General features: G+C 28.7%; 1 protein-coding gene across 1 annotated transcript; it reads right to left on the bottom strand.

The window, feature by feature from the left end:
• Positions 1–1400: 1400 nt before the first annotated feature.
• LOC139488419 (homeobox protein unc-4 homolog) lies at positions 1401–11000 on the bottom strand. Its single transcript, XM_071273987.1, has 3 exons — positions 10623–11000; positions 9866–10041; positions 1401–2482 (listed from the first exon to the last, which is right to left on the bottom strand). Exons 1-3 carry the CDS (start codon positions 10936–10938, stop codon positions 1763–1765), a joined length of 1212 nt encoding a protein of 403 aa, XP_071130088.1. The 5' UTR covers positions 10939–11000; the 3' UTR covers positions 1401–1762.
• Between the last annotated feature and the right edge of the window lie 1399 nt (positions 11001–12399).

The following is a 12399-nucleotide window of genomic DNA, read 5'->3' as shown; positions in this document are numbered from 1 at the left end:
TAGCTGTATGAGGTCCTAGGATAACATTTGAATGTTAATTTAGTTACCCAGGTTGACAGATTGGTGTCTTGTTGACTTTAATACCGTATCTTCATTGTATCGTAAATATGCATATGAATATTTCAATAGTGCAAATGTGTTGAAAAAATAACTCATTCCGTGTGTTAGTAGGAAACTCTGGACAACATGGACTTCGATTTTTTTTCCATTCTATACATTGGTTAAAGCAACTTCATACAGCTGAGTGTTACACAATTTGCTTCATAAAAGCGAATGCTACAAGGTTTCAATTTTTACTGAAGTTTGTCTGATATAAAATCAAATGTATATATGTATGCCAAAACAAAATCCTTGTTCAGCTGAGGGAACAAATTATTACAAGAACAGTTTGTTCTTATACTGTTATCAACTTGACATATAAAATTGGTAAAATATATTGGTAAAGTGTTTCTACTGGAGCAAGTTTGTTTTTTGCAACAAATACAGATTTCGCTTTGTCTTAAAAGAATTATGCATTGATGCATCTTTTGCTTTCGATTAAAAGCAGAAAAACACTTCGGACCCACATATGTATTAAGTGCTAATTTCATTTCCTCCCAATTTTAGCAATTTCCGTCATATTTTGCGTTTTTGTTGGAATCATTCATGGTCAATGCATCGAAATAAGACAAATTTTTAAGGCAAACAATTTACATAAATTAAAAATAGAAACAATATTATTAAAAAAAAAAACTTAATATATTGTAGTGTAGCTTTAAGTGTATTTCTATATACAAGTATCATATTTGGCTCTGAATCATCAAGAGTCCAAATACTTGGCATGCTCTAGTGACTTGTGTAATAAGAGGCGTGCACCAGTGTACTAATACTACATGGTCAGGACAAAACGAGTGTTTATCCGATGACTCATTTTAAACCAATTTGTCTAATTTCTTATAATTTCTAATAACGCTTACGCTTGTCATTCCATATTCAATACAGAGTTGACAGTTGTAAAATATCTAACGTATAATTTTGGACAATCAATATATATTTTCTAATAATCAATACTTATCAAAATGATATTTTTAATTCTGAATTCTGTATAATTATTATACACGACACACTAATGTCGAAAACATCTTTCTTTTTCTGGTTTTATACATTTTACTATTGAACCTATAATTAAATTCTTTAAAGGTAATTAGTGCCAAATATTTTCACCTATTTTTATTAATTGTACTTCTGGAGCAAGCCACCTTTTATAAATACCAAGTTATCTTTGGAGTGAAAACTATTTCACTACAACTTAATTAAGGCATTAGACCAAGGTTTATCAGATTAAAACATCACCTATTCAGGCACCAAGGTACAATAGCGGCTGTTTTATCATCTGTTTTAAACAAAATAGAACTATCAAATTAAGTATATTTGTTGACATTTATTTAGACAAACAAAAAAGAAACATTAACATAAATAATTTTAACTGCAGCAGGTCTTTGTAACAGTATCTGCGTCGGGTCTTTAAGCCCACTGCGCATTCGCTCAATCGGGAAGAGTCAAGTGGTACGAATAACACATTTAACGAACAATTTGTTCTGCCCATTGCACATAGCCCTTTCTCAGCTTACACCTCTGCTTATAACTTGTAATTCTGAGTGTCCTAGGAATATTATATTACATGTTTAAAATAGTCCAAGTTATACAGAATAACTATTATCATATAGCACGATACAAGGATTGTATCATATATTTTATTGTTGTATAATGTTTCGTTGTGGTATCAGTGACTTTTACAGTTTTGAGATCTAAATAGTTCAGCACTTGATTCTGACCTTTTACCCTCAGTGTCACTTAGATGTTCTACGTTAACAATATTATTGTCAATATCGCCTGTAGCACTTTCTAAGCTGTCGTTACTGTTTTCATTATGACAGCGTGATGCAGCACGCATTTTTTGTTCTACAAGAAACCCTATAGGTTGTGTTATTGGATATAAAGGCATCATGCCTAGTCCTAAAGCGTTCACTGATTTGCTAGCTTGAACACGTGGATATTTTGAATTCGGTCGTCTGCCTCGAGGAACTTTTGGCGCTTCCAACAAACTATCAATACTAAATGAGAATTTTCTTTCTGCATCGTGGTCACTTGCAGACGATTCATTGCCACTATTGTCATCCGAACCAGAAATGTCTATGCTTTGAGAGCAATCGGAACTATTGTCTCTTTCGTGATCGTCATTTGAAATGTCTTCAAGTCTGGAATCCGACTCATTCAATGGTTTATCTGTCAAAGATTTTCTTTTTTCTTCCAACTTTTTCAAGCGTTCTTCTTGTTTCCTTCTTTTCTTTTCTTGACGTTCTAACTCTTTTCTTTTAATTTCATCAGCGTCCATTGGAGCACCACTGCATGTTTGTGGATGAGCGTTATGAGCTGGTCTACCGGGACCTTTTTTAGTGTGTTCCTTCTTTCGCCACTTTGCTCTTCTGTTTTGAAACCATACCTGAAATTTAAATAGACTTATAGAGATACATTCATAAATATGAATTATAAGTGAATATGCAATTTTTATAGCAGACATGATGGTCATTCTGTTTCATTTATGGTAGTTTCAATTATTGACTATATTTGTAACAGGGTTTTTTTTCAAAATGTATTCGTCTGTACATGTTTTATTTTGAAAAATGCATTGTGAAGAAATTGTCTCTTTTTATTATTATTTAAAATAACTCTAGCATACCGTGTTGCAAGATGTTTGGTAATAAACCACAAACGTTATAAATATTCATGTTATATAAAATTGTATTATCATGATAACAAATTAAAAACAAATTGTGCACTTGTAAATGAAATTGTATATATTTTTTGTAAAAATTATGAAATTTAATACGCACGTCACCTATCAAGTTTATGGAAATTAAATTTAAAGTTTTATATATATCTATTTACATCCTTAAATTTGAGAAATTTTAAGTTTAATATTCTAAATGTTATAATGATGTTCTTCGTTAACAAGAAATTAATCTAAATATAAAAGCCTTAAATAGTTCTGCATATTATTATTATTATTATTATTATTATTATTATTATTATTATTATTATTATTATTATTATTATTATTATTATTATTATTATTATTATTATATGCATATGTTTTTAAAAATTATTCTTAAGCTTTAAGCTAAATAATTTACAAAGATACGTTAGAATTTCAAAAGAATTTGTTCTCTTAGTTTGAATTTAACCTAAAAGAGTTAAATTGTTTTCGTAAGGGTATCAAATAAACAATGCACTTAAAAATTCTTCACATACATACATAGGTTTTATATATAATTAATGAACTTAAGGTAATTAACTTAACTTTAATAGATTTAGAACAAATAGAGATATTTGATCTTTTAACTGCAAAATTAATTTATTATTATCATCATTGCGTATCAAATACAAAGAGTTCAACGATAAAATTATTTTATTTCATGTAAAAGCTTTACACCCGATACAGCTGATAAAAAAGGTTAAGTTGGAAAAATGAACAGAGCCATATCCCCGGTCAGATCGAGTTGGAAAAATGAACAGAGCCATATCCCCGGTCTGATCGTGTCGTAAAATTAATAGAAAAAAGACAACATTGATCTTAGGGATTTTATTCTTTATAAACAAAGGCCAAGTAGTGTCACTACAAATGCTATAGTAGAGTATTTCGTATGATCTTCTGGAACAAAGACAGCCATGGTTTGAACAAAGTAACTTCGGAACATTGATTATACGGTTTAACCACCTATTCGCAATTTTGTCAAGGTATAAAGGTCTACGGTTTAAGATCAGACTTTCAATACTTTTTAAGGTATATCATTTTCAGTTAAATTAGGGGGTATAGATTATTTTAATTGAATTAAGGTCTAATCCCTCCAGATGATGCAGGAGAAAATTACAGGGTAGTGTGGTAAGTTGACACAAGTCAAAGCGTTGGATTGTTTATTGTTTACAGCTAAATTTATACTTTGTGGACGATTTTTACACCGCATATGTTTCCCGCTTGTTGATACATCCAATTTAGAAATAATTTACGAGACACTTTGGGTATAGATTTTTTAAAATAATGTAAATTAGTAGTGTGTGATATGGATTAATTTCTCATTTATCATGTAAAATATAGTATCAAAACTACTGTAATAAAATTAGAATTAAAATCAGATGGATTTTTTACTTTGAGGATTACTTTGTAATTAGTTTAAAATGTGTGGCTTTTATAAGGGTGTAAAGAATTTGTCTTAAAAGAAATATGTTGTCAAATTTAACAACGTTTTTTAGGTGTTATGTGCTATTTTCGAAGTTTAAAGAAAAAAATACAAATAAGAAGTACGAATTAAATATTTAATCAACACTGTTTTAACTACCATCCACTCAGAAATATTTAACATTCTAACACGTTGTCTTTTCAGGTTTTAATCAAAATGTATTTAATATAAAAAAAAAAAAAAGAAGATGTGGTTTGATTGCCAAATGCGACAACTAAAATCGGTCAAAGTAAAGTGATGAAATATATATGTTAAACATTGTCACGTCTGTTCAATTCAAAATTAAACTTTGGTTCTACTTCTTAGATTTTAGTAATATATGTTTACTTTTTTACAAATAATTATAAATTTTAAAGTGTGATTAGAAACAATTATTTCAAATGAGTTTTATATTAATTTGATATACACATTTTTGAAAATAGACTGTATACAATAAATGGCATTTTTTAAAGTTATTTATAAAGTTAATAATATGACAAGATATAGGAAAGATAGTTCAATAGCACAAAGAAGGCGTATTCATTCATGATAAAAATTGTTATGATTTAAATAATTTCATATTTTAATTGGCGAAATTTCAACAAACACAAGTGTCATTATTCGTAATAAAACTCTATTTCATATCATATTTTGTTTATAATCTACAACTTTTATTGTTTGGAATATTATTTGAATTAATCTTATGAATAATTTGACAAAGTCGCTGACCTACCAAGATGGAAACTTGAAGGTTCATTTTATAAATATTAACTGATTGCATCTCAACGCTGCGTGAGGCGACGAGATTGAATTATGTCAATCATGCTTATCTATAACTTTATTGAATAAGAAAAAGCGCCTTTCAAAACTTTTGTTGGGCAATTGGAACACGTAGAACAATAAAAAGGTGGTAAATAGACAGACCACGTCACGTCATGTGACAACTACAGCTCAGTACCACGAGGTTCTTTTAGGGTATTGACTGGGATAAAAATCTGATATAAAACATAATTCTTCTTATATGAAAAGGGACTTTCATTGTATACCGTGCAAAACTTTCATAAAGAAAGAATATTATTAACTTATAAAGCATCCCTTTTTTATTTTTTATTTTATTCCACCCACATCTAGCCAAAAGCAATGTCTTTACTAATCTTAAAGGTTGGTATTGGTGTTTCTGACTTTTAACAATCCTATACCTTATACAAGTATTATTTGTAAATACAAAAACAAACTGTTTATACACGATTACCTTAACACATAGACATTTATTAAATTCGATTGATATTTATTTCACTAATTCAACCATTTTCTTTGTGATACCCACACCAGACACCCTTCAAAACTTAAAAAATAGTTCATATTTTGCATAAGAAAGAAAAAATATGTTGAGTTACAAAAGGTCGTCCATTTGAGAAGCAAATTGGTTCATTTTTTCAGACAAACAAAAACCTTATATATAAGTTTCATTTAAATTGAATTAGTTGCATGTATACTTGCATGCTTAATTGAATTTCTTTCAATTTACAATATACACAGACATTTCGTTATATGACATATGTTTATTCAAATGAAAAATAACCAAATGTAATTTCCTTGTACATTTTCTTGTTGTGTCATATAAAAAAAAGATTTAAAATGTTTGTTATACAACATTGTAGAATAAAAAATATTCAAAGTTTGTTAAACAAACTTAACTTTATAATTCTTTTTTTACGAATTTTTAATATTTTGTTGATATTTACCAATATGTTACTTTTTAATTTTATATAAATAGGTTTATATTTGAAACACGTTTTATAAATAAATCATTAAACTTTTTTGTTTGTTTGTTTATTTATTCACGAGGACTTGTTGGTTCAAAGCAACAATAAGATGACAACTGCACCTTACAAAATAGTTTAATCTAATACAGTTTTACAGTCTATAAAGATCTCATGTCTATAAACCATTGGTTTATAATTTCAAAAAGACAAAGACGTTTTGTTGTTTGCGACGTATATTAGAATTTTAAAGTGGCAACTTTTGAAATGTTTGAAGAAAGAAAACAAGTACTTAAAATGCCGTAATTCTTACATTAGGCTTTAAAATGTAAGATGAAACGCTGATTCGTCAAAGTATTCTATTTATCTAATTGATTTACAATTTACCAAACAGACACAGAAGTAATACAATATTGTTTAACGCAGTTCTTGCGGACCTAATTATAATGTTTAGATTGTTAAATAATAAATCAAAAATAACACCCTAAATTTACGGTCTTCTACCACGTAAGGCGGATCTCCGAACGCACTCTTTTTAAGGTTTCGTATAATCTCTGAGATTTCAAAGGTACTTCAAACATACTCGGTGATTTTTATCTGAGATAAGGTTGAAAAATCATACTTCTTAACTAATTTAAATTAAAAGACAATGCTTAGTAATTCTGTATTTTCAGAAGAGTCGTATGACATAGATACTCGTTTAAGACAAGATCAAAAGAAATTCAGCTTTTAATTGAATTCTTGCTGAGTAGCTAATTACCGATTTACATTAAATGTTTCGAATTTTATCTATTTTTGAAATGCATTTTTCTATCTAAAAAGAAATTCTTGTTCTTATCTCTTAAAATTAATTAAAGAACTTGTGCCGTGTTTGATCTGCTTTGCTTGACACTAAAGACGACTATGCCGAGAAATTAGTTTTTGTTTTACAAGAAATTTTCCGATTGCAAGTTTACGACCTACTAAAGAAAATTGGAAAATAAATTGGATAGTTAAACACGGGGTATCGCCAGAAAAATAAATCATTATAAATTACTCGATTGTTGAAAAATAAATTTGCAACAAATTAATTTATAAATATTAAATTCTGTTTTCTTTAACTTTTCGTATGAAGTCAATACAATTTATGTAATCTTAAAATTTATGATTTAACTAATTCTACAATTGAGACTATGCACAGTAAATGTTTGATTTTTGTCGACATCAAATAAGGCATTTAACTGGTAGGTAAATATAAACATACAGGACAGAAACTTTGTTCCATGCCGCTATTTGACAAAATAAGCGAAATTTCTTAAATAGATTAAATAATTTTATTAAAATGCGATTTAATGTGATAAAACAAATTGTAAACGAGGGATGCTAAATAGAAATGTCAATATTTTTCAAGGATGACTGTATTATAACTGATCTAAACAGTTCTGTACGTGGAACAAATACGGAGTAACACGTTTCCGGGTTGAAAACATCAAAAGCTGGAATCGATGTCTTCATAAGATAAAATACAAACAAACTAGATTTGATACCTTGAATCGCCATTGAAGTTGTATTACAATTTCTTAAATTGATTCAACGGGTTTAAAATTTCATATTACTAATTTACTATTTACTTTGAAGGATATTAGTAATATTACGTTTTTATTAAATTATTGACAAGGAACGCAATTACACTTTTATGATTAATTTTCTATTAAATTGAAATGTTTGATTGATTTAATATAAACATATCAATTAATATGATTAAAATCAATAACGGTAATTATGCTTTTCATATCAAAGAAATTCTTTTCTGCAGAATTAATAATGATATATCATAAACCAATAAACATATCATTTAATTATTTCTTATCATAAAAAATATGAAAAATCGAACATGTAAAAAAGTTTAACGGTTTGATCAAATTACGTAATATTTGGTCAGAATTTCTCAGGGGGACAAAATAACATAAGTTTTTTATGACTTCATTTTGACATACATCAAAAAGGTGAGATATTCGACAACTAACTTGACGATTATTACAGGTAAAAAGACATGCCGGCCACTTTGTTCAAATTATAGTATTAATTGACTAGAGCGCTGCCTCGAGGTAAATGTTTGCGGAGATCGATTGCTCATTGCGGACACGGATAAAATAACTATTTGTTCTTAAACCTCTGTTATTTCCCAATTTGTCATCATTTGGTACTAATTGCGGCACATTCTTGTGTAAATTTGTCCCTTCACTTTTGATCAGGGGCAAAAAACTGAAAACTCATAGAAACGAAAAAAATATATGATTGATTAATTTCACCTAATTGATTTGTTTGGTTGATTTTATTACCTCCTTTGTTAATTGTATTATCGATTATTGATACAAGTTTCGCGACAATTTACCAAGTTTCTCATAAACTGTTCAGACTACTGTTGTCTTTCATTTACATTTTATCGTTTGTTTATTAATTTGGTGCTGCAGTCACGATTTTTGAATTCTATTAACTCTAACCGTAAAAATGTTTTAAAACATTTACGTTTTTGATGGAAACACACACACAAAAATCAATATGCTAACGACATCCATAAAATTCTGAGACACTGCAACGGATATTATTAACTCAAACAATATAATTAACACTTTTTTTTTCATTTTATGCTGTATAGTTTTATTGGCAACACTTAAATTTGTATTTTGTTTTGTTTTTATTCTTTACCAGAAGGAACAATAAACCATCTCGCATTTCAATAACTTACTAAATTATTTAAGACATACATTAACCCAGCTGCACAGTTTATAAAAATAACTTTTACTAAACAGAAATAGAGATAGAACGCGCTACATTTGAGTAAACCGGTATTTCAAATTCAAAATTCATTTGTATTCATTCTTATCTAAAATTTATAATTTCATCATCTGTTCGTTATATTTTAATGACCAATTAAAATTGTGAACCCATTATTGAAAATACTGACAAAATCCCTGCGTGTTAAAAATGTCGCATTTTAAAAACGAACGAAGTCCCTGACTCTAAAATGTTACTTAGTAATGGTCAATTTACCGAAGAAACTAGGAAATTGACAACGTGATGGAAAGTTAAGTGAAATGAAGCAAAGCGTGTTTAATCCTCTTGTCGACTAAATTAGTATAAATTTCGTTTATGGATGTTTATAATTCGAGAAGGTGTTGTTCCCCCGATGATTATACTATTTTCCAGACCATTTACCTCTCATACGGCTATAGTATCCCTTTCTAAACCAATGGCTTTCAAACATTGTTATAAAGTACTTGATGTTTTGAAAGGTATTTTCAACAGTGACCATATATTTGAACAATTTATATTTTTTAATATTTTTAAAAAGAAATTAAATATTTGTTTGACATTTTAAAGACGTGACAGAAATATTTGAAAGACCCGTATTTATTTGGATAGTTAACGATGTGTATTTAATTCAATAAAATATGAGTCAATTTTATTTATAAACAAGGATAGCACATTCAAGGTGAAGGGAGTGCGATTATATATCTTATATATACATAATACGATCAAATTTAAATAAATAGAACTTGAAATGTATAAAACGTATATATAAACACATCAAATTTATGTTACACCCAGAGTCTTGTACACCATTTGTTTGAAAATTAGAATACTTATAATAATAATAATTTAATTTCACCAGTCAGTTCATTTTTAACTAGTCTACATCATGATAATATTTTCAAATTATCATCACACGTGGTCAAAAACTTGGATTGTTGTCTCTTTGAAACATATCCCATTTTTATTCTCAATTTTAATTCCTGTTTTCAACAAAATCCTACTCCTAGTTATATTATGAAAGGGGGGACTAAATAATTCAAAGATCCCTACCTGCACTCGTGATTCTACAAGATCTAAACGGAGGGCTAAAGCTTCCCTCATGAACACATCTGGATAATGGCTGTCTTGGAAAGCTCGCTCTAACTCTTCCAGTTGCCAGCCTGTAAAATTTGTTCTAGTTCTTCTCCTTTTTGCTGACTGACTTTCAGGAGAATCGTCATCAAGATCTACGAGTAAAATAAAATAAGAAGTTCAACTATACAGGCCTTCTTTTCAAATACTGGTATCATCAAATATTAGCTTTATTTGTTGACGGTTACATTTGTATTATTTACATTATAGCTTACCATTGCTTACCGCTTTTATTTGTTAGGTACCAAGTTAAAAATATGAAATGTTTTAAAAATTTATCATTCAGCACTGTTGTTTTTTTCACAATTTAAATTTTTACCAGTTAAACTTTCCCAAATATAATAATTCGTGAATTATGCAGATTTTCATGAATTAGCATTAATTAATTTTCACCATTTCATATATTTATTAAAATATATGTCCATTCTATTATGTTTCTTCTTCTTATAAAATTATGTTTCATTTTGAAAAGGTATTCTGTAAATGTAATAATTTTATTTATTTATTAATATTTTATAATAGTAATATTTTCGAAATTTTTATAACAGAAGCTCAGCTTTTTTTTACTGTTATTTAAATTAACCATTTTCTATATAATATTATTTTATTTTTATTGTATAAAGAAACAATATTTTCATACAGATCCTTAAAGAAATAATATTTTATAAATACATACCTCCATTTTTTAGAGAGTTTTTATCCGACGATGGACCATAACTGTGTCCATTTGAATGATTCCTGGCATGTTGAGAAGACAAAAGTCCCTCCATTTGAAAACGTAAATCTCCAGGGTGTCCATTAAAACTTAACCCGTAGGGATTTGCAGCTGCAGCAGCCAGCGCCAATGGCCCACCAAAATGGGCCGCACTTCCATAAAGAGATGATAATAATCCATATCCATGGGGATATCGGGCATCAAGTAGCCCAAGAGGTCCTGTCATATTATTATTTCTTCTAGTACCGTTTTCTTGTCTCGAACAGAATGTCAACATTTCTAACACATTTGTACAAGTCTGATAAAAGTTCTTGTCATTTAACAGTTAGGTCTGAGCGCACACTTGCCGTTCTAATAACCCCGTTAGCCAATCAGATAATAGAATCACGTTCGTGGACAAAGATGGGAGGGAAAGTCGTCAACATGAGTTGTATGCAAACAACTATTGAATGTCCTCTAGCTGTTGAAGACATTTAGAGGGAGATGATCACAAAATTAGCGTTCGTTGATTGATCATTATGACATTAATTGCATGGTTGGGTTAACATATGCTTCAATGCTTATAGTCATTCGTTAAAACACTTTAATAGATTTAAATAAAATAAGGTAAGGGAGAATTATTGCAATTAAAAGCATAATATATATGTATATCCTTTTATAGAATAAATAGGAGAAAAAAGTATTCATTAAATAGCAGACATTTAAATTAAAAATAAATACATTGCATTTGCGTATATTAAAAAGATTTTCGGTGAAAAACGGTCTCCTGGAATATGAAATTAGGACGTTGCTTACAAATTTTGTTCTATCATGTATAAAACTATATTTTTTTTTAATTTTATGATTAAACATAAGCTAGTAGTTATTTAGTTTTGATATTTACTGTCAAAATATTACAGTTTATTTTGGTGTTGAATGAAACGAAATGATTTCTGAAACACTGCTACAAATATGGTATAACTTCTAAAAGGTTTGATTTATTAAAACTAAATAGAAAAGTTTTCTAATATATTTTCATTGTTAAATGTTTTCTTAATTTAGGTGTTCATTTTCAATGAAAAGCTTTTTTTTCTAAATATTGTTTTAGATATTTCCCAGATTAAAACATCGCCAAGGAATTTACTTTACCGAAAAATATTTTCGTTTTGGTTTCAAATGTGCATGAAATTTCGGGCCTATTACAAAAAACGAAAAGACAAAAACAGTCTCCAAACACAACAAAGAAAACTAAAGACTGAGCAATAAAAAAAATACAAAACAAATATAATGATTGCCTTCCTGGTGGGTATTATTAAACAAATCTTATAGCACAAAGTATAATAAGAATAAAGGTCAGCATCAAGAAAACAGCAACATAACAACGCAACGTTAACAAAATGAACATTTAAATGTCACCATACACGGAATCAAACGATGGCCAATCTTCTAAAATATAAATATATCAAACTTTGTATCAACTTGTTCAGATTTGTTGTCAATTTAACCAGTTTACATGCATCTTACAACAGATATTTTTAAGAAGGAAAAAACTGTCCAAGTGACACAATTTATAATTCTCTTTTGATTATGAACTACCTCTTAACCTTTTCAAATGTTTTCCACACGCGTAAGCTATCAGTTCTTTGCGCAAATTGAGATTCCCCACAGTGTAGGGTCACACATATGTTTTATGCATGGTTAAAAGATGAAAATTGATATGTAATATCAAAAGAGCGACAAAAACCAAATTTATTCATGA

Source organism: Mytilus edulis, chromosome 9 (genome assembly GCF_963676685.1).
Source record: "Mytilus edulis chromosome 9, xbMytEdul2.2, whole genome shotgun sequence".
Lineage (NCBI taxonomy): Eukaryota > Metazoa > Mollusca > Bivalvia > Mytilida > Mytilidae > Mytilus > Mytilus edulis.
This window is presented reverse-complemented; position numbering and strand designations above follow the sequence as displayed.